The sequence below is a fragment of the Dreissena polymorpha genome, chromosome 9 (assembly GCF_020536995.1).
Source record: "Dreissena polymorpha isolate Duluth1 chromosome 9, UMN_Dpol_1.0, whole genome shotgun sequence".
Taxonomy (NCBI): domain Eukaryota; kingdom Metazoa; phylum Mollusca; class Bivalvia; order Myida; family Dreissenidae; genus Dreissena; species Dreissena polymorpha.
The window spans coordinates 2,987,440-3,011,002 of NC_068363.1; the positions used below are offsets into that span (position 1 = coordinate 2,987,440).

Genomic DNA, 23,563 nt, shown 5'->3' on the forward strand with positions numbered 1-23,563 from the left:
TTTTGTTTCTGAGTTATCACAAGTTTCCAATTATATATATATAATATGTATATATATATATATATATATATATATATATATATATATATATATATATATATATATATATATATATATATATATATATATATATATATATATATATATATATATATATGTATATATGTAATATGTATATATGTATATGTATATCTGGTATTGAAAATGAAGTGATAGCTGTCTGCAATTATCTTTGTACCTTGTTTCTTTCACCACAACAAATGCATCATTTACACAATACACAATTATAGAATATATGAGATCGCTCATACATCCTATTATGTCAGCTTTAATTTTTTTTTGACATTAAACACTATCCATGAGTATAGGAATATTTAAAGGGGCCTTTTCACGTTTTGGTAAATTGACAAAATTGAAAAAAAGTTGTTTCATATTCGAACATTTTCGTTTTAGTTATGATATTTGTGAGGTTACCGTAATGCTGAACATTTACCATGCTCTAAAATAGCCTTTATATGCATCTTTTGACGATTTATAAACCTGAAATTATAAAGCGTTGCAACGCGAAACGATTGAATAATTTAAAAAGTTCTGTTGTTGCCGTTATATTTTGTGAAACTACGAAAATCGCTTATATGAAGTATAAAATACTTCTGTCTTAGTGTAAGGAAAGATGGTCGAGTGGTATAATGCGCAGACTTTTAACTCCCGGACCCCAGGGGTCAGTGCTTCGAGTCCTGCTATTGGTTACTTTTTTTCCTTTTTTAATCTTATTCTTGATTTTTTACTGGAGCTATTTAGATCCCATGTTTACATTTATCAATATAAAGCATTTAATGACAAACTTCAAAACAAGCCAAAATGTGTGAAAAGGTCCCTTTAAATATGAATGAGTCACTTTGAAGCAGGTGAATACTTACCTATACAATAGAGGGAAAAGTATACAAAACAACAGGTAACATAAACACACATTTTGGAAATATAACAATAGTGAATCAAGTAACTAAAGTAATTGATTACGATGTTTACTTTTTATAACATTTATCTCATCTGCATTCATGTCTCAGTGTCAGATGTTTGTAGGCCATGACAATGTCTCTGAAGGATGTCTTCTTCTCCATAAGCCTATCTAAAACAATCTTCGCACTTTCAACGTTTTTTTTATTAGATTTCAAATTGTATAACTTGGTGGCATATTTTAACAACCACATTAAGAATGTCAATGCTTGTGCAAATGCAAGCTTTAAACGATAGTATGCATAAGCATAATTTTGTGATTGCTTATGCATATACGTACTGCTAATTACTTTCATATCAATTCCAGTAGACACACACATAATCTTTTTTATTTTTAATACACATCATTTTTAAACAATCAAGTTTTAAATATATACACTTATAACTTTGACAAAAAAAATATCAAATTTATGTTGGCATAGAACAGCCTTACCACAAGTAGATACTGAGCAGTAAGTTTAAAGTAACAATTTACTTCTGTTCACTAATTACACACAGTTCTATATTTTTTATTGATTATAACGTTTTAAAATTCAATGAAATAATAATGTAAAATAGTGATGTACATGTGTACGCTACATTTATTGTGACTGCTAGATTATCACATATCTACTTATCTAAGTGTATCGCGATATCCGACAAAGTTGATAGTAACACGTTAATAGTATTTATATTTGATAATCTGTACCCAAAGTCGTCCGCAGCATGTTAAAAACGCGTGTTGTGTAGTTGTCTTCGTTTTTGTTGCTGTGTTAAGTCAGTATCTTCTATTGTTAAATACTTGTTATTACGAGTCTTTTGAAAAACAATTCTCGTCGGGTCTATCGATATATCTTACTTAAGCAAATTTCAGCTCGATAATTTATTCACCATGCACACAATAACACGTTTATCTTCGTTATAACTCCTTAAGCCTTAAGTAAAATTATAATCTTGGTGTAAGTTTAAGGTAATTTCAATAATAAAAGAGTTTCGTATAGCAGGTACGCCTTTCATAGAAAAGATTCGATAACGCTGGGCGATCGCTGGACTACAAAACGAGGATCGTGTGATTAGATTCCTTAACCGTCCACATAACTGTTGTATGGACAAATCTTCAAATTAGTATTACGTTCATGATGAACTATAATTCAAAAATGTCAGTTGTAAGTTAATAAAGCAAGCACGGGCACTTAATTCTGGTATACCAGATGAATCATGCAAATTGTTTATAAGTTAACTGACCACGTGGTATGAGCGAAATACTTTTTTGAAACACCCAGAAATAGCCTTAGATAGCTTGAGATACACTCCACTTCCCATATTCCACTTTGGTAGAAGGCCGTTGCTTAATCTGAGTTATGAATTAGATGCAGATAAAAAATGTATGGATCATATATATTTGATTGGTCAAAAGGGGTTAGACTGCAGAAAACAGAAAAATCCAAAACATTATCAAAGGCAATAGTCATGCAATTATGGTATCAAGAGAAAAACATGTAGTTCTGTTGCACTACACATCCTTTGAGGTTTCATGATGATACCTCAAGTCAGAACCTGTACAAACAGCACCAAGGCCGCACACACAGCTAGACGAAACATGTACAAACAGCCCGAATACCGCACGCAGGGCTAGACGAAATATGTACAAGCAGGCCAAAGGCCACACACACGGATAGACGAAATATGTACAAATAGTCCAAAGGCCGCACACACGGCTAGACGAAAAATGTGCAAGCAGTCCGAAGACCTCACACACGGCTAGACAAAATATGTACAAGCAACCCGAAGACCTCACACACGGCTAGACGAATAATGTGCAAGCAGCCCGAAGGCCGCACACACGGCTAGACGAAATATGTAAAAGCAGCCCAAAGGCCGCACATACGGCTAGACGAAATATGTATAAGCAGTCCGAAAACCGCACTCACGGCTTAGCTAGACGAAAAATGTTCAAGCCGCCCGAAGCCCAAACACACGGCTAGACCAAAAATGTATTCAACAACCACGTTTTGGTTATAGACCTTATTTGGTTATAAAAAGGAACCAATTCCTTCGCTGCCTATTCTCATTAATCTTTTAAACGCCGAATTGTCCAAGACAAGGGGGTCAAAAGTTGAAGTCTCAACGTAGAGTGGAAGATATTCTTTGCAGTCTTAGCCAAGCGACTGACAACGTTTTCTTATGCTTTATATCGCCGAAATTAATCTTGAAATATATATAATACATGTATGATATGGTCGACTTTAAGCATTGAAATTACTATTTATCTTGCGTTTGACTGATCTAGACAAAACACAGTTTATATTCGCAACATGAATATAATATTCTATAAGCTTTTGACTAGATAAAACAATGACTGTATATAATATGTGTTTCCCGAAGGAAATAATGTTATCGTGGGCTAAATAAGGCGTGTTTGTTATTCGGCTTTGCAAAACAAGCTTTGTTTCCACCAAAATTGCCAAAATATTGGGTCACGAAGATATGCCTAACTTTATCGTAATTTTACGTTAAATGCGTTATTTTCCACTTTAAAAAACATTTAATTTCAAGAATCTTGCAAATACCAAAATTGCATTCATTAATTAATCTAAGTCTTAATTTGAACTAAATTTATCCAATATCACTGTGTAGCAAACATGACCTAAAACGCAAAATGTAATTCACAAAAAGTCGCCACAAATTATAAGTAGCGCGCGGATTCAATATATTTTATTTAGTTAACAACAATAATGTTTTGTTAATGGAAACGTTTGAACTTTCAGAAGGTCCACAAATGAGTGTTATGCTTGAATCCTTTTGGAAAGATTATTCCACATGCTTGATCAGCTGAAGATTTATTGAATTAATCTATGGTACACTCAGCAAAATTTCGGACTACTTCAAATATGGCCGCTTCTAGGCATTGAAAATTCACGTTAGCTAATGCCTGACATTAAAAATGTTTATATTAATAGGCAGCTTGATACATGTGCATCATTTTCGATGAACACTGCTTACTACTAGTGTTTCATTGTAAAGTAGTATCCTTTGAATGATTTTAGACTTTCTGAATACATACGTTAATTGCTGGGAATTAGGTTATTGCAACTAGATAGTATTTAGAAAAAGAAATAGATTGGAATGGTAATTGTGCAATGAATAATAGTGCATAATCATAAAATCATATCATATCATAAAATATCATGTATTAATTATTAGTTTAAACCTATTTACTTTGGCTAGATTGATCCAAACGTGTAAGGCTTTATTAAAGACTCGAGTTTTTTTCCTGGGATAAAAAACTTGTTATCTTAAAAGAAGATCTTGAGAATCCCCCTCAGTGTCGGTGGGGATCAAACCGGGACCTTCTGATTGCTAGACGGACAACATATTTAATATGCCACCGCGACCATTTTTAAAATCAATAAATAATTGATAATTCTATCAGATACACGCCTTTACTTATTTACGAATACATCGTCCATTACTTATTGTTGCTACTTAAAACGATTTCTGCATAAAATGTTGTATCTGCATGCGTATCCCACTAAATCAGTAACTGTCACTATTACTTGTATTACAAAAACCATGTTGCATTCTTACCTTCCAAAAGGCAACGGCTTTTCACAATTGATATCGAATCACATTGTTTGTGGCTTATTATAGGCTTTTAGTTGCAATTAAAAACCGCTAATTTATTAAAGCATTTAATTACAACATTATTGATCACATGAACACTGAAAAATTCTAATATACCTCATATCATCCCAAACTTGAGTCACGTAATCAGGTGATTGTTTCTGTCATTTTTTACGGTTCATTTATTTGATGTTATAGTGCACTTATCTTTTTTTATTTACGAAAGGATTATGCAAGAACAATGTTAGAACAATGATACGTAATCAAAACATTCTTTCCAGAAAAATAAATACAAATGTATTAGCATGAATTAGCGTTAGGCATATTATATCGATGACATAATTTTGATTCAGGTCATGAAATGAACAGTTTTGTTTGAGAAAAATGATGTTCATTCCAAGTAAAGATCTTATCTACTGATTCATAATAATACTTAGTTATATCTTATTTTATTGTAACAGAACAAGGAAACACAATAACTCTTTTTCAAATACCTTCAAACAATACTAAAATAATTACACAGTTTATTATTGCAATCGATTTTTATTGGTTTAAAGTTCAACCATAATACTAATGATGCATCTTAAGCAGACTTAAAAATATGTTACATAACTACTTATCGCAATAACATAAGGATTTATAAAGACTTAGAAAAATAATATCCCCTGATTTCCAAAATATTTGCACATAAGTATTGCAATGTTATCACACTAGAAATAAAAATGTTTATAGAGAAAGAAGACTGATAAGCAGAAAACACTATCAATTTTTCACTAATAATCAAGATGACGACGTCAATGCCTGGTCGGTTATTTTTAGACGTTTTTATTCCCTTTGTTACTTGCATTAATTTGTTAAATGCCGCTCACTTTCCAGCCATATAAGCAAGAAAGTAACTAGCGTTAATTTCGTATTAATATTCGCTCTATATCTCGAATTAACTTGCTGAGAAATTGTTTAGCGGTTTACCTAATTACAGCTCCACTTAGAACATTTGCGGGAAGTAAAGTCGAGATTTAAAGAGAATTTTAATACGAAATAATCAACGCTCATCACATACCCAATTCGACATGTATGTCTTTAGTCTTATTAAGAACTGCACCTGAATATTGTTTTCACATTTTTAGTTTTTGAAGCAACATTATGATATATAATACTGAAATAATAACACTCTGATAATACAAAATTTATTTTAAAATCAATAAATTGTTAATAAGCATCAAAATGAATTAATATAAATTAACATACTTTAGTATGCAATAAATGAAAGTGATATTTGATAATAAATAATAATGATATTTATAAATTTTACTTTTATTACATAATAATGACAACAATAATAATAACAATGATACAAAAAAAGTAAATTTATGGACAACTGTTAATATTGAAAAAATAACATGGTATTTACACATAATTACATAAAATTAAAGAAAACAATTATATTAAAAATATTATTATAAATCAACCCAGTCTATATTTTGATTCAAACATTAATATGACCTGCCATGTTAAGTCTTTTAGCCAGTACTTAACTCTGCCGTGATACTCAATTCTCTTCCAAAAACTGGACAAATATTCCTACTTTCACTTTCGGTTTGGATAGTTTAGTAAACACTGCAAAATCTTTTTTCAAAAGTGGCCAATAGCGTGGTGAAGTAATTTTGAAAAATAAGCCTTTGTTTAATTGGTCAAAGTGCATAGCAAGTGAACATTTACCGCGCTATTTTTATCAAACATTCCGCAGACAGTTTGGAGCAAATTCAACGCGCGTCTAATAAAGTCCTTTAAAAACACCGATCACACGTTGTAGGTTATCAAGGCATCTCTCTTAGCGAAGATTCCTACGGCAAGGATAACGGAGATAGTCGATTTGATTATTATATAAACGCTGATACGTGCTTCTGTTTAATCGTGGTCCAAGTTCAAAGCTGTGTCACCATTTAATATTTGAGTGCAAATTGTGTTATGAAATTCAAATCGAAAGTAACTGTTCTAAATAGTTTACATGTGAAGATCGAAATCGACAATGCTTAATAATGAACTTAGCGATGAAAAGTTATGAAATCGTAATTGATAGTTCGTAATAGTTTACATATGGAAATCGAAAGTAACAGTGATTTGTGATTTACTTAGCGAGGAAACGTACATTTGAATACACTGTGCCTGTATTAATGATTTTCCAAATTAAGAGCGTCTAAGTACTGCGGAAAAACTACTTGTGCTGAGGTACTCGCACAATGTGTTTTGTGCAGACATAAAAAGAAACAGGTTATGAAACATTAAACCAAATTTTTAAAGCATGTGTGCGAATTAAACTCATAAAAGTACATTGGTAAACACTGCATGAATTTTAAAATTGGAAAGTGAGCCAATTAATTGGAAACAAACGCTTTGAAGTAAACATTGAGTTACATTGGAGCGATAACAAGAAGTGTTCGTAAAAAATACTGGAGAAATTTTAAAAATACAATCATTGTTTCTTTTACATGATTATATACAGAGAGTGTGATATATATACAAGATGGAAAGTCGGTAGTTAAGTACATGCTATTGTATACATAAAGGTATATTTCTGTTCGCTATATATGAAAACCGCTTTTTTCTTGGAAGAGAAAACACCAAGATGGTCGATAAATACACAAAAGAACCTTATGTAATCGCCGCTATTAATTTTGGTACGACATTTACAGGTTACGCTTTCAAATTTGCTTCTAACGACACAATTTACTGCGCCGTTAACCAGACCGAAGTACGGGTTCCAACGTGCGTCCAAACAAGACGTTGCGTGCATTCGGAAAGGATGCATTTGAGAAGTATGAAGCCATTATGTCGTCCAAAGAGCAGACTTCTCATTTCTACTTTCGTAATTTTAAAATGTCTCTATATAAACCAGAATCAGGAGATGTAAAGGTGAAAATACCTGACGAATGTGGCAAAGATATGGATGCAATAGAAATCTTTAAATCGTGCTGGTTCATATGAAGAACAAAATATTACAAGACATTAAAACGAGGAGATATTTTGACGTACCGATGAAGGATGAAGAGGTACAGTGGATCATAACTGTCCCTGCTATTTGGAGTGATTTTAGGGAATTGTATGCGACATACTGCCGAGGCTGCAGGATTCGTTTCTGAAAAGACGCGGCTCGTGTTAGAGCCCGAAGCAGCATCAGCGTTTGCTAGAAGTCAAAAAATAATGGTTAAAGGCAATACGTGTGTTCCATTAGGTAAAGGTCATCGATATATTATAGCTGATCTTGGAGGAGGGACAATCGACATTTGTGCCCACGAAATTCTTGATAAAGGGAGGGTTATTGAAATATACAGGCCATGTGGCGATTACGGAGGTGGTACTGTCATTGACCATGAGTTCTTTAATTTTCTTGTTAAACTATTCGGAGGAGAGGTTTTTGAAATGTTCAAAACCGACGATCGATTAAAGTTCTTTGAACTTATGAGAGATTTTAAATACAAAAAGTCCACGTTTTCAAAAAGCACTGACGAGTTAGTTATAGATTTAGGTGGTCTTATACACTTGTATCAACATAAGGAGACAGAAAGAGCAACCGAAATGCTTGAAAGATCATTATATGGAAACAAAGTCCGTCTGCATGAAAACAAAACTCACATGTACTTGTCCAATCGGACGATGAAAGAGTTCTTTGAAAAGTCAAGGTCAGCGATAGTTACAAATATAAAAGGAATAGTTGAAGAATGTCGCAAACAAAGCAAGCCTATTCAGTCCATTTTGTTAGCTGGTGGACTGTCAGAATCGCCTTATGTAAAGGAATGTATCAGAGAAGAGTTCGAGGGAAAATTACAAGTCGTCTGTGCGGACGAAGGTAGATTGGCAGTAGTAAAAGGGGCTGTCATACTAGAATATACACCAAGAAATCATATTTCAAGAAAGGCACCGTATAGCTACGGGTTTTATCAAATACGACCATTTGACAACAAATGGCACGACGAAAATCTCAGCATAACGTACAACATCGTCAAGCAGTGCGACAAATTGTTTCATAAATTAATCGAAAAAAGGACAGATTATACATCATAACGATTTTTTTGCGGTAGAAGGCGAAATCACAATACGAGATGACGATCTCAAAACTAAAATTCGCCATACGTCGCTATGGCGGTCGTCGCTAAATGACCCTAAATACTGCCTACCAGACGAGACAAACCAGGCAGAGCTTGTAGCGAAGATAGACATAGAACCACCGGATGGTGAATGGCCGAGCACGCTGGAGCATGTGCAAACACTAATCGTGGATGACAACGAATTTGTCATCAAGTTTGTGAACAAAAACAATAATATGGAATTCCAAACGACAGTCACTTATGTAAACAACTAGTTCCGAAGACAGCTATCATTTAGGCTCGTAAAATATCTATAGGGTATATTGATTTACGATAAGCTTCGATGTTAATACAGTGCATTGTAGTTGCTCTGAAGTGTCATTTTCACTTAATCATACTTTTTATACGCCCGTTTTCAAAACGGGACGTATTATAGTTTCACCTATTGGCGGGCGGCGGTGGGCGGCGGCGTGAACAGCAGTGTCCGCTCTCTAATTCAAATAGTTTTCATCCGATCTTCACCAAACTTGGTCAGAAGTTGTATCTACACAATATCTAGGTCAAGTTCTAATATTGGTCATGCCGGGTCAAAAGTTAAGTCACGGGGTCACTAAGTGCATTTAGGGAATTAGCATGGTGTCCGCTCTCTAATTGAATTATTTTTTATACGATCTTTACCAGATTTGGTCAAAAAATGTGTCTAAATGATATCTAGGTTAAGTTTAAATGTGGGTCATGCCGGGTCAAAGTCTAGGTCACGAGGTCACTTAGTGAATTTCAAGCATTAAGGATGGTGTCCGCTCACTAATTGAAGTTGTTTTTTATCCGATCCTTCCCAAATTTGGTCAGAAGTTGTGTCTAGATGGTATCTAGGTCAAGTTCAAATATGGATCATGCCGGGTCAAAAAAATAGGTCACAGGTTCACTTTGTGCGTTTAAAACAATCATAATTGTATCAAGCTGTCTAAAACCTTCAAACACGCGTATCATGTGACAGTTAGGCTTCTTGTTATAGTGTATATTTCATGTAATTGTGTCATATTATGTACATGTATATAAATGTATATGTTCAGTATCGTCGTCATTAACGGGAATTTAACCCCGTTATACAATTTAATAGTTTTCTGTATAAACATATTCTAATTTTAAAATCATCAGTGAAAAAAGGGACGATTTAAACGGAAGAAGTTTATAAGAAATTGTTTGATTGGAAATAAATATTCCGATGAATTCATCATATTTTTTCCAATAAAGAATTGATTGAACCCACTTAAATAACATCGATTGTAAACATACCTATCAACTTGATTTGTTAAGATCATGCATAAATGTCAGATGCATAAGCAGGATTAATCAAAGGATGTTCGTCGGTTTATACAATTAATATCCTGGTATCAGATATGCAGTATGTCTCTCTCTCTCTCTCTCTCTCTCTTTGTTTTTAAATAAAAAAGTTTGTATTAAGTGGATTTGCCAAAATAATTTGATAGTATAATTCGTCGCAAATTATGGTTGTTAATGTGTAAACCTAAAATACAACTTAAATTATCAAGAATTTGTATGAGACTGTTATATCCTGTTCTAAGATGTGTACATCATATTCTTATTATTTTAGCCATTAGTCATGCTGTCGGTCTCAGACCAGATGAAGTCATGTCACCGATCCTTTTTGTACTTTTTGTATAAGATTTTGTGCTATTATTTAAACAATAATACATTGTCTGGCTAAAGAAAAGACGACACAAACTTTTTATAATTGTTTGCCGACGACATGGCCATTTTAGGTAAATCACCAAAGGAAGTAACGAAACATTCAGATAACCTTAAACTGTATTTGCAATTCAGGGGAGGACTTTATGTGAACACTTCATGAACAAATAATGACTGGTCGCAAAAGATAACAAATGAACATATTATGGTAAAACAATAATTGGTTTATAATTTCAATTGTAGTTTTACTTTAAATCAAACATTTGTTTGGCAATGCCCTTAAGGCTATGAATATTTAACAAGATAAGTGTAATTTTAAGCCGAAATCATTTCGTCAACTGTTTGATTTTTTGTTAAGTCCATGTGTTGCTTTGTCTCTGAAAAATGGAGGTTAAATAAAACAAAAGTGATAGAACGCATTCATTTAAAATTTTGAAAACGATTTCAAAATGAAAACATGACTGTTACAGTATATGGTAAGTTAGGAAGATACCCGTTATATGTAAATATTGGTACAAAAAATAATAGTACAATATTATAAGCTGACTTTAAGGTTCAGGGGGGGGGGGATAAAATTCATTAAAAATTCGCTTTGGTTTTTCTTCATTCAATGTGGTACAATATGGTCAAACTATATATCATTTTAAAGCTAAAGACGGATAGAATAACATAAACACATTTTTGACATTCAATATTTGTGTGCTTTATTCATATTTTGGTTTAAAACCAATACATTTTTACACTAATTTACAAAATCTCAATCTAAAGTTAGGAAGGATATGCACTACCTTAAGTTGAATAAATACAAAGCTATATACATATACAAGGTCAAGTTAGCAACATTTCACAGAAACAACAAATGAGTTTTTATTCAACTGCCTATTTTGGATAAATTTCCTAAACAAAGTTCTAAAAATAACTAAAACGTAACTACTTTATAAAAATCCTGGTATGGTGGATAATAAGAGTCACAATTCTTTTTCAAAGGCTTAACAATTTTGTTATTTACCTCTCAACCAAATTGCAAATTTAAACCATCTCAAATTGAAATAGATTGCAGACGACATATAAAATTGTAAAGGAATATAAAGAAATTGGCAAACCGATTGATTTTATATTTCGATTCCTTCTACCCATTTTGAAAGCGTGGCACTCGCTGTGCTCCGTAGAAAAACGTGCAAAACAAATCGGTCGAAGTGCAGTGGTGAGCAAACCGGGTATGTGTATACACATACCTGAGAAAACACAAACTTATTTTGACAGTTGGTTCGCAACTAGTAAAACAACTATTAACATTAATCAGATCGCACTCAATAACAGAAATGACCACGTAGAGATATCATCACTTACCCTATTTCAAATATTTTCCAGCTGAAAAGTGTCCCCCACACGTCTTTTTTAGTTTATTTGTATTGTTTTTCTGGAGCCGAAGTGCATCTCACAGAATATCCATCGAACTTCCGTTGTTTTCACTTTCGTTATTAAAAACTTTGTTTAAAAGAATTATTTCTCCTTTTAGATTGTTAAAGTGATGTGTTATTATATATTATCAATAGAATAGTATACCGTGATGAATTTAACGGAGTTACGTATCGATCTTTCTGTCAGTCTGTAAGCGTACTATTTAATGCGCAATAATATAAGTATGGTGATTCGACAACAATTGTAAACATTGGTGAAATGCTTCTTACATAGTAATTCTTTTGAGTGTTTATGAGGTCTGATCGTGCAGTTTGCAAACATCAACGGAAAGATTACAATCCAATGCATTTGTCATCGTCAACCGTTTGGAATGTCAATTAGGCGATGAGTGAGTTTTTAGCATGTTTCTTTCTATTTTATGAATTTACAAATGGCTGCCCCCATGGTGATGAAATGACGTGTTCGAGTTTTGATATTTCTAGATATGTAAACTTTTTTTACTATTTAAGCGTAACTTGCCCTCGTCAATGTCGATATTATTCATTAGTTATATAATTTTCCGCCGAAATACGTGGAATAAACATGATTCAGATTTTTGAAAATAATGTATATTTTAGTGTTAAAATCGCTTTGTATTTTGATTGATTTTGTGGATGGTATGATACGTTGATGTACAAAATTGGTAGCAGTTTGAAGGAAAAACATCCTTTAAAGCATATATGTATACATTTTCAATGTGGCACTCTTCCTTTAGTCAAATTTGAGTTCAATGCTTGGGGTCCCACATTTTTCAAAATGAAGCCTCTACATGAACCTTAACCAAGCATGGATTGGTTGTTATAAAGGATGTACAAATGTAGTTGCAAACGTAAAATAATTGTGAAACTAATACGAACTGTCCTTTTTCGAAACAACGATTATAGCTTAAAGTCATGCTATTGTTGTTGAACTTCAATGCATAATTATTGACCCATTTAAGCAGAAAGGGTTTGGTAATATGAATAGAAGTTCTGTTCTAGATATGTATAGAATGTTTCAAAAAACGGTTGAAAATAATTCTTCTTCTTAGATGTATTGCCCACGAGTCTATTTCATACCTTTGCATTCAGACTGGAACCTACTCAAGCAGCAATATACCTCCCGAAAAACGTTCTGTCTGATTGAATCGATGGGACATAGAACATGAATTTCATTTGAGATTCTCTTGCTAAAGTCTACTAAGACGAAAATACATTAAACGTATTTATTGCTATAATCCATGACATGTTAATATGAACTTACTAAGTCAAATTTGTATGTAAAGGAAGCCCAAACTATGGAATATTGTATAATAAATATTACTTTATTGACATTAATATTGGTATGTACTTCATTGTCAGTCCTTATGTGCAATATTTGATTTCCTTTTTTAATTTGTGTATTTGTGCTAACAATATATCATATATACCATAGACAAAGGCAAGAAGATAATCACTTTAAAATAAGTGTTTCCTCTGATCAAAATTGTTGTTTTTCTATGCTCTTATTTTTTCGAAATTATATTGAATGTAAACACATATATTCATTGTATTTTGTATTATTTGTTTGGTTGCTCTTGTTGTATATTGACCTTTGACATTACTTAATTTATAAGTATGGATTAAACAGGATGTACACATGTATAACTCATAATATTTTGTCCTTTTCTTTCTTGGATTAATTCGACCATCGCTTAAGCAGACTGTAGTATGCATGTATTAGCCTTTTTCGGAATTGCTATTATGTGTAGGTTCAAATAAGAGTATTCTCGCTACGCTTTGGGCTCATAACAGCGAAACTTAGTGCTTATACACAAATAGAAATCAAACACTTTAGGCCTGCACGGTGTCTATATTTTTTAATGAATGCTCAGATGAAACCGTCAACGCAAGCGCATGGAAATAAGCGATTAATATTTGTCACAGTTTATTTTGCCAAAACAGGCACCAAAAGAATGCCTTACTTTAGCATTTTACCACGTGACCAATTAAGTCTATGACTGCAGAAAAACCAACATATTTAAACAAGTGAGTCCAGAGAAAATGAAGCTAGTTCATAGATTACCGTCAACAATGCGCATATTACTTGATTAACTAAAACTTGATATGGATTACCTACAGGCGATTCATATTGTACAAAGAAGTAAAGGATATCAGTTTTGCTAAATTAACACAGGAACTGGTGATAAACGTTGGTCCTATGGAGTAAAAATAAATTTAGTTTACCTTGAGTCAAAATAACCCACGTTTAAAAATCACATACATAAATCCCGCAATATACATTTTCAATCATGAACTGCGTTACAGTACAGCACAGCATTATTTATAATATAATTAAAATTAATTAATATCAATATAAATTAATATCACACATGTTTGACGTGGTCACATAGAAAATCATTTTGACGCTAAATTGAGGAAAGCATTTTTGAATTATAAACATCCGTAGTAATTTCATAATGAAATTAAAATATGTTTTCAAACAGAATCAAATATTATTATTCCAAGCACGGATCTTAATTGTCTCATCTAGAGTCCGTGTTCCAAGGATTTTGTTTTTGTGTTTTGACCAATTTCATCCATTTATATTTTAGATTCACAAGAACAAAACAAACGACATTTAAATCATTTATTTGTCAAAGCAAAATGTGAAGCAATACAAATACAATAAAAGCTGCGCCATGAGCGCATGATACGCCCGTCGTTCGCCAATGAAGTAGTAAGGTAATAAATAACCCTTTGAATCATTTTTTTACTTCAGTTTATTTGTATTTGAATACATGGTTTATTTTATAAGTACATGAGCATGGAAATCACGAAATTTTGACGAACAAAGTCCCATAACTCTGGAACGACAATTCAGAATTCCGTCAAAAACGAAAGGGGATCAGGGTTTATCAATATTAAGATTGTGTTGAAATTTGAAAAAAATCCATCGAAGGATATTTGAGCTACAGTAGGACATTCAATGAAATCACGAAATTTTGACGAACAAAGTCCCATAACTCTGGAACGACAATTCAGAATTCCGTCAAAAACGAAAGGGGATCAGGGTTTATCAATATTAAGATTGTGTTAAAATTTGAAGAAAATCTGTCAAAGGATATTTGACGTAGCGTACGACATTAACAGACGGACGGACGGACGGACGGACGGACGGACAGACGGACGCGGGGTATACCATAATACGTCCCGTCATAGACGGGCGTATAAAAAATCCATCGGGGGATATTTGAGCTACGGTAGGATACATGAACAACAATAACATTTAAGGTCACAGTGACCTTGACCTTAGAATGAATGACCTTGAAATGACCAGTGGTCATCTAAGTGTGCTTGCAAACCTTCATGTCAAGTTTGAAGACTCTATGTCCAAGCATACCAAAGTTATAACAATTTTAACATTTAAGGTCACAGTGACCTTGTGTGACCTTGACCTTAGAATGAATGACCTTGAAATGACCAGTGGTCATCTAAGTGTGCTTGCAAACCTTCATGTCAAGTTTGAAGACTCTATGTCCAAGCATACCAAAGTTATAACAATTTTAACATTTTAACATTTAAGGTCACAGTGACCTTGACCTTCAAATGAATGACATTGAAATGACCAGTGGTCATCTTCTAGTACTGGCCAATCTTTATTTCAAGTTTGAAGACTCTAGGTACAAGCATACCAAAGTTATAACATGAAATAAGAACTTTAACATTTTTACATTCAAGGTCACAGTGACCTTGACCTTCAAATGAATGACCTTGAAATGTCCAGGGGTTACTTACTAGTTCTGGCCAACCTTCATGTCAAGTTTCAAGACTCTAGGTCCAAGCATACCAAAGTTATAACAACTTTAACATTTTTACATTCAAGGTCACAGTGACCTTGACCTTCAAATGAATGACCTTGAAATGTCCAGTGGTTACTTACTAGTTCTGGCCAACCTTCATGTCAAGTTTCAAGACTCTAGGTCCAAGCATACCAAAGTTATAACAACTTTAACATTTTTATATAGCTACAGTAGGACATTCAATGAAATCACGAAATTTTGACGAACAAAGTCCCATAACTCTGGAACGACAATTCAGAATTCCGTCAAAAACGAAAGGGGATCAGGGTTTATCAATATTAAGATTGTGTTAAAATTTGAAGAAAATCTGTCAAAGGATATTTGACGTAGCGTACGACATTAACAGACGGACGGACGGACGGACGCGGGGTATACCATAATACGTCCCGTCATAGACGGGCGTATAAAAACGCATACACAATTTATTGCACCATTGCATAAATTAAACAAAACAATGCATTAAAAAGGCCCAAAAACAAAACCCGCAGTTTTAAAGAATAATAAAATGGTTAACATGGTTTACAACGTAAAATGTAGCCTATATAACTCTGATACATTTAAATAGAGCTCAACTTTTCTTGTGCTTCGCAAAGTGTTATTCTTTTTTTTCTAAAAAACTGGATATTAAGATGCATTTTAATAACAACCGTTTTGTCATCAAGATACTATTTTGCTCGTTTGAAATTGTTTTTATATAACTCAAGCCATTAAATAGAAACTAGGTTACAACAAGAAATATGACAATGCCCCAAAAACTGAAAAAGTTCTTTATGTTTTCAATAAAATTAGACTGCATTCAAAGATACAATGTACCTTGTATAAATACTTCATTTATGATTGCAGGCGATGGCTAAGGTCAAGGTAAAGCTTGCTAGGGATTAGATATTGAGTGGGAGCTGTCAGCTTGTCAATATTAATGTAGGTACACACAAAACAATTCAGCTCAATTGTACAATAGCATATGGGAATTTTAAAATGCATCTTATATCAAGACCTTGCTTGGGATTTTATATTGGATGGGCGAGGTCAAAGTCATGGCTTCAAACAAAATAATTCCTGGTTGTGTTCAATAATTGAAAATATAATGAGCTAGTGAGGACTGGTTATAAGGTATCAATGTATAAATTTAATAACAAAAAATATGATTTTACATATAACTTTAAAAAAAATGAAGCTACACATATAATAGATTTAAATTTCATGATAATTAACAATTAAGATAAGGATAATAAAAAGTCTAATGGCTGCAACACATATTGTTTTCCTTCCTTGTATATAAATTATGAAACTATGGCAAGATTATGAGTATTAAATTATGAGCACAATATATAGGCAAACATAACTTCCCAATTCAAATTTATGTAAATGAGGTAATGTACAACTCTCCTGGTAATTTTATAAAGTATTTACACAATTATATGACAAATCAGAACAAAGCTGTCAAATCTTCTCATAAATGCCCGATAAGTTATCACCAAATGTGTTCACAGAATCTTAAATGTATAAAACAATCAAAGTAAATTAATTAACAGACAAAATCGTTACAGTCAAATTTAAAATTGTGATATTTTGACCCAGACTGTAAGAATCATGAAACGCTGCAAAGCATAGCCAATATAGATTCATTTTAACAACATGGCAAGGTTGGCAAAAAAATGCAAAAAACAAATGATGTCATTATTTAATTTGTTGATTTTACAAAACAAACATAAAAGAACTAAATTTTTTAGTGAGTGTAACTGATCAAAAATGCTCTGAGACTTTACATCCTTTATAATGTGGCAATTTTTAGTATCCATGTGTTTCTTTTTCATAACAAATTCAATATCCGTAAGAGGACCGAACCTTAAGTGTACTGAAGTCCCTCAAAAGACAAATTAATTATGAAATTAAGGTTTTTTTCCAAATGTAAAAGTTTTTTGAAGGGCACATTCCTCCTGCCATGGTAGTCATACAAGCTGGACTTAAGAAAATCTAACGACAGAAAATCTCCCTAAAAATGAAAAATGCAAATCTCAGTCGTAAACCTTGAAACTGTCATAAAAGTAGTTTAAGATACTCATTATTCATATTTATATTTTCTCACTTTCAAGAATGTTATTTTTTATATACTACAGGTCCCATTTCCAAATGAGTGAAAAAAAAAATAAAAAATCTCAAAGCAATTAAAAAAACATTCTGGAATTGATTGTGTAGGATTTGATAGTGAAGTTACAAAACAGTTAATAGTGCCTTGCACCTGAAAATAATTTATAGCTGCATTTTAATCAGTTTTAAATCAATCAAAAAAAGCATCTGCTATATAATGGTGTTTAAACAACACACAAATACATTAGACATATAAGAAAGTATGGTCTATAGACAAAAACATCAGTCAGAAAACACACTGACTAGAAAATCATATAACATTTTTCAGAGACTTTTTCAGATTTGTGTAAAATTTATCATTAAAATGGTTTAAATTTATAAATGTCAACATCAGAACTAAAAAGCATCAGTGTAAAAACAAGAATACAATTAAAAAAAGAAATATCCCAAACTGGGCTCGAACCACAGACCCTTTGATTTAAGGCCAGGCTCTTAAAGCACTCTTTCATCCGTGCTTTTAAAGTTAATGGTGCATGTTATACTTTTTACATGTATTCCAGGTAGTGTAACAAAATAAAAGAATAACAACAGAACTCCCCATTTTATTCAATTGTTCTGTGTTTGTAACGCTCTATAACTTTCAGGTTTTTAAATCGTCAAAAGATTCATATAATGAATATTTTTGAGCATGGAAAATGATCAGTAATTTTTTTACTCGCAAATAACATAATTACAAAGACAATTTGCAAATCTGAAACATTTTTTTTCAATTTGGTCAATTTACCAAAACATGAACAGATCCCTTTAACATTTTCCAAGTGTGTCACTCGAAAATGAGTTTTAAAAAGTCTGATAACATGGTATGTGATAAGTTTGTGTCTGCGGTAATAGATTAATAGAATCACAGGCAAAGGATTGTGTTGACAGCAATGACCCTTGCCAAAACATATTTAGATTAACATAATAACTAACTAACTTCCTAATTACATAGTTGTTTTAACTATTTTTTGATAGTTTGTAATTCAGGATTACTTTCCTCTATATCTACAAGTAAGAAAATGTTCTTCATTGAAACAAGATGATTTCATCATCATTTACTGTAAAATACAAATTCTTAATAAAAACAACATGCAAATACTACCATCATTTAGAACCTGCTGTTTTCTTTTCACATGCACATATAATGCTCAGTCTTCGGCTGTGTTAATCCTTCTTAACACATGAACAATTGAACATATACTTCTCAGTCTTAGGCTTTATGAACATAACCTACTCAGTCTTAGGCTTTATGAACATAACCTACTCAGTCTAAGGCTTTATGAACAAATTCTACTCAGTCTTAGGCTTTATGAACATAACCTACTCAGTCTAAGGCTTTATGAACATAACCTACTCAGTCTAAGGCTTTATGAACAAATTCTACTCAGTCTTAGGCTTTATGAACATAACCTACTCAGTCTAAGGCTTTATGAACATAACCTACTCAGTCTAAGGCTTTATGAACATAACCTACTCAGTCTAAGGCTTTATGAACAAATTCTACTCAGTCTTAGGCTTTATGAACATAACCTACTCAGTCTAAGGCTTTATGAACATAACCTACTCAGTCTAAGGCTTTATGAACATAACCTACTCAGTCTTAGGCTTTATGAACATAACCTACTCAGTCTTAGGCTTTGTAAACCTGATCATAACTTCTGGAGACCTATAAACAAAAAGCAGTTTTGAAAACAGCTGTTCTTCGAGTCGATATTCTCCACATTCTCGCGCCAAGTAGAGGTTCAAGCAAAGGCTGAGAATGCCGTCAACATTGGGTAGCTCGTCAAACATGATTGTTTTCGACATGTCACTGAAGAAGACGCGCACAAAGCGGCCTATCACGAGTACTAACGACACATACAAGCCTATGATTCTGAAAATAACGAAATTATCGATGACGCACAGTGTTACAAATGCATAAAAAGTCCATAGCCCAATGGTCACTATGAAGAGATGACTCAGAATGTTACTTATTTAAGTAATAGATTAGTTTTTAATCTTAAACATAGCAATGATTTAAACAACCACAAGCCAGTAAACCTTACACAAGAAAAGTGTAACAAGAAATGCAGAGAGATTCTGGGTTTTCATAAAAAGTATAAAACACTTTGGCCTTAAGTAATAAGACACGAGTTTAGGCTAGTTTGTTTGAACTGCTTATTTCCATGACTGCCTTTATTTAAAAAAGGTACAGTTCAAATTTAGGCTTTGTGTGAAATCAACCCCCTAGTCTACAAATAGATTTACTAGGTAATATCAGCACTTAATTCTAAAGTCATAAATATTTTAATTACTAAACAAATAGGTATTTAAAAAAGCCTATCAAGCAAAAAATAGCAAATTAACAATTTCCTTCAGACATCCATTCTTTTTTGTACTGCTAACAGTCAATCAAGAGCTAAATAGGGACCTTAATTTCTTGAGGTATTAACTGTAAAATCATGAATATTCGTCAGAACAAAATGTTGTGATTGAAAAAAAAGATTTTTTTGAGGACACAAACATTCTTTGATTTCTGAGTTTAAAAGATGATTATATTAAATTTGATACTTTTCCGAGGTGTTCGTGTTGAATTGGACGAATCTGTCACCCAGCAAAACCAACGACAATTAATGCACCACAAATCATAATGACTTTACAGTATATCTGCTAAGGCACCACTATACATGTAGTTAATAAGTACATTAGTATGTTTCTCAAATACAAAACCAAAATTAATTTAACAATACAAATAATGACAACATCAACCTAATTTTAAATTACACATTTAGGAAAACACATTCTTTCTAAAAATTTGACACATTATTTAATTAGCAAATAATAAGGACATTAACTACTACAATAATACATTACTAATGTAAGACTATTTTCAGTAAACAGCAAACTATTTGTGAAAGTTAAATTTCATTAACATACAACACTTGACAATCAGAAATATATATGATATTTTTGAGCAATAAAATAAAGAGTGATTAACTGTAAACAATAGAAGAATGCTTAAAACAAGGAGATATGTCAGACGCCAATAATTTGTTGTTGGCAAAAATAGAAGATATTAAAAATGACAGAAAGCGACAAACAATTGTGTATGTAATAATTACTATACAAGGTGACTTAAATACAAGATACATTTTTACTGCAATAAATAAACAAATAAAACAAAAATAATATTTAAAAAACAGCACACTTGAAAATATGGAACACGCTGTTAACTGAATCCCACTGAAATATAAAAGCACTGTAAACTATCACTAACAAATGCACCAAATATCTTCACTTCAACAACACCAGAATATGTTAACCCAAGTAAAAGGTATAATAATAATAAACATGAGCAGTATAAATTTCAAGAGAAATACTTGAAATCCTGCTTTAAAAAGCAACACTTTTACTCTCAAAAAGCTGCACTAATATGCTTAACACAATTCTTCAACAAGCTTATAAAATGTTGCCTTTCAAGTAAACAGTAAACTTATTTTTTCACAGAATCTTTAAGAAACAAATTGTTCAGGCTACACCCAACTTGCTTTAGTGAATGATCTTATATAATAAGTAGAACTTTATATGCAACTCACCAATAAATATTGCAATAAAAATTAACAAATCTAAGGTCAATTTATGCTTCATATATTCTTTAAACCGCCGATCAATAAATTAAACATTGCCACTATTAGCCTATCACCTTATCTAATAGTTTTAGTTGTAAAGCCCTCTGGTTTTCAAACAAGAATATTGCAGATCAAGACACAATACAGAACAAAATATTTTTTTGCAAGAAAACATATCTGAAAGAATGCTAGACATCAATCAGTGTGCAGTATTTAGAAGAAAAAAAGCATGAACAACAACGTTAATTTACTTTTTCACAGATTTTCTGCATTGCGTAAAATTGTCAATAAAAAATGTTGTTGTTTGTCTTAAAAAAAGATATTTCAAACAGTCCTAAACAAATATAATTGCAAAACAACACACAAAAAACACTGCCTTCCAAGGCATTCAAACCAAAGACCAAAGAACATCTTCATTTTTGTTTATGTTAAAATGGACAAAAAGGAAATCAGGTGCACTAAAGATCAAAATTGTCATGCCTGTGATCTAAAAATGTGATATCTCTGGAAAAAAACACACACAATATTTAACTTTTACGATTTCATTTATATCCACACTTACATTTACAACATTAATTCTCAAATTGCTCAACATCAAACACACTAAACAGGTAATTAATTTACTTCAACAGTCTAAAACATCCCTTGCTATCAGACACGGCTTTTACAGCTTCTTCTTCATCTCCAGGATCTGGGACATTTTCAGCCGCGACCACTTGACCCGAGTCTCTGCCGACCGGTACACAAATATGAGCTTTGCGTAGAGATCCTCCTCCAGACGGTATTCGCCCATCTCTCGCACCAGGTACAGGTCAAGGCAGAGGCGCAGGATATTGTCCACGTTGGGCAGCTCTTGGAACGAGATCCCAGACGCCATGCCAGTTGTGGAGAGTCGAAGCATGCGACCGATGAGCAGGATGAAGGTCAGGTATAGACCGATGATGCTGTGGAGATCAATGACAATACAAACAACTAAACAGATAGAGCGCAGTGGATTGTAAGTGGCAGAGACATTCACTGACATACATAGTCATTAACGCTTTACCACTAAGATACATATTTTTACCGATTTGTAGTCCCTTAGAAAGTTTAATATAATTAAAGACCTTTCTTAATGTATTCAAGTTTTATAGGCCTTTAACTCTTTGTACCAACTCTTTTCTTGAAATTTGTCAATTTGCCAATCTATGATGGTCACTTTGATAGACATCATTAAAAAACTGATACTTTAGACACTTGGCTATATTCTTATTTGTATCATAATAAAAACAAGAGTGCCAAACTGTCACAAAATATGCCCGTTTGAAGGTTTTGGACAACTTGATAAATATACCATCACCCATATTTGAACTTGACCTACATATCATCTAAACACAACTTCTGACAAATTTGGTGAAGATCTGAAGAAAACTACTTCAATAAGAGAGCGGACACCATGCTAAATCCTTGAAATACACTAAGTGACCTTGTGACCTAGTTTTTGACCCGGCATGACCCATATTTCAACTTGACCTTTATATCATTTAGACACAACTTCTGAACAAGTTTGGTGAAGATCAGAAGAAAACTACTTCAATTAGAGAGCGGACACCATGCTAAATCCTTAAAATGCACTAAGTGACCCTGTGACGTAGGTTTTGACATGACCCATATTCTAACTTGACCTAGATATTGTCTAGATACAACTTCTGACCAAGTTTGGTGAAGATCAGATGAAAACTACTTCAATTTGATAGGGGACACCATGCTAAATCATTGAAATGCACTAAGTGACCTCACGACCTAGTTTTTAACCCAGCAAGACCCATATTTGAACTTGACCTAGATATCATCTAGATACAACTTCTGACCAAGTTTGGTGAAGATCAGATGAAAACTACTTCAATTAGAGAGCAGACACCATGCTTAATCCTTGAAATGCACTAAGTGACCCCGTGACCTAGTTTTTGACCCAGCATGACCCATATTCAAACTTGACCTAGATATTGTCTAGATACAACTTCTGACCAAGTTTGGTGAAGATCAGATGAAAACTATTTGAATTAGAGAGAGGACACTGCTGTGGACGCCACCGCCGCCCGCCAAGGGTGAAACTATAATACGTCCCGTTTTGAAAACGGGCGTAAAAAAAG

The 23,563-nt window shown here is 32.8% G+C and overlaps 1 protein-coding gene and 1 long non-coding RNA gene across 14 annotated transcripts in view; one reads left to right on the top strand and one right to left on the bottom strand.

Moving 5' to 3' along the window:
* The first annotated feature begins 15,293 nt into the window (after positions 1-15,293).
* On the top strand, positions 15,294-16,092 carry LOC127845721 (uncharacterized). The gene is made up of 2 exons (XR_008033345.1): positions 15,294-15,574; positions 15,720-16,092. It is a non-coding gene; the product is annotated as an uncharacterized LOC127845721 (long non-coding RNA).
* Positions 16,091-23,563, bottom strand: part of LOC127845715 (piezo-type mechanosensitive ion channel component 1-like) — a 255,188-nt gene continuing 247,715 nt past the window's right edge. For 3 of the 13 annotated variants that reach the window (XM_052376812.1, XM_052376807.1, XM_052376806.1), the window contains one exon: positions 19,558-22,375. In XM_052376812.1, the coding sequence (XP_052232772.1) occupies positions 22,096-22,375 (280 nt within the window). In that variant the 3' untranslated portion in view covers positions 19,558-22,095. Of the gene's footprint in view, positions 22,376-23,563 lie in introns of all 13 variants that reach the window. The other 10 variants (XR_008033338.1, XR_008033339.1, XR_008033334.1 and 7 more) reach the window with 10 other exon arrangements.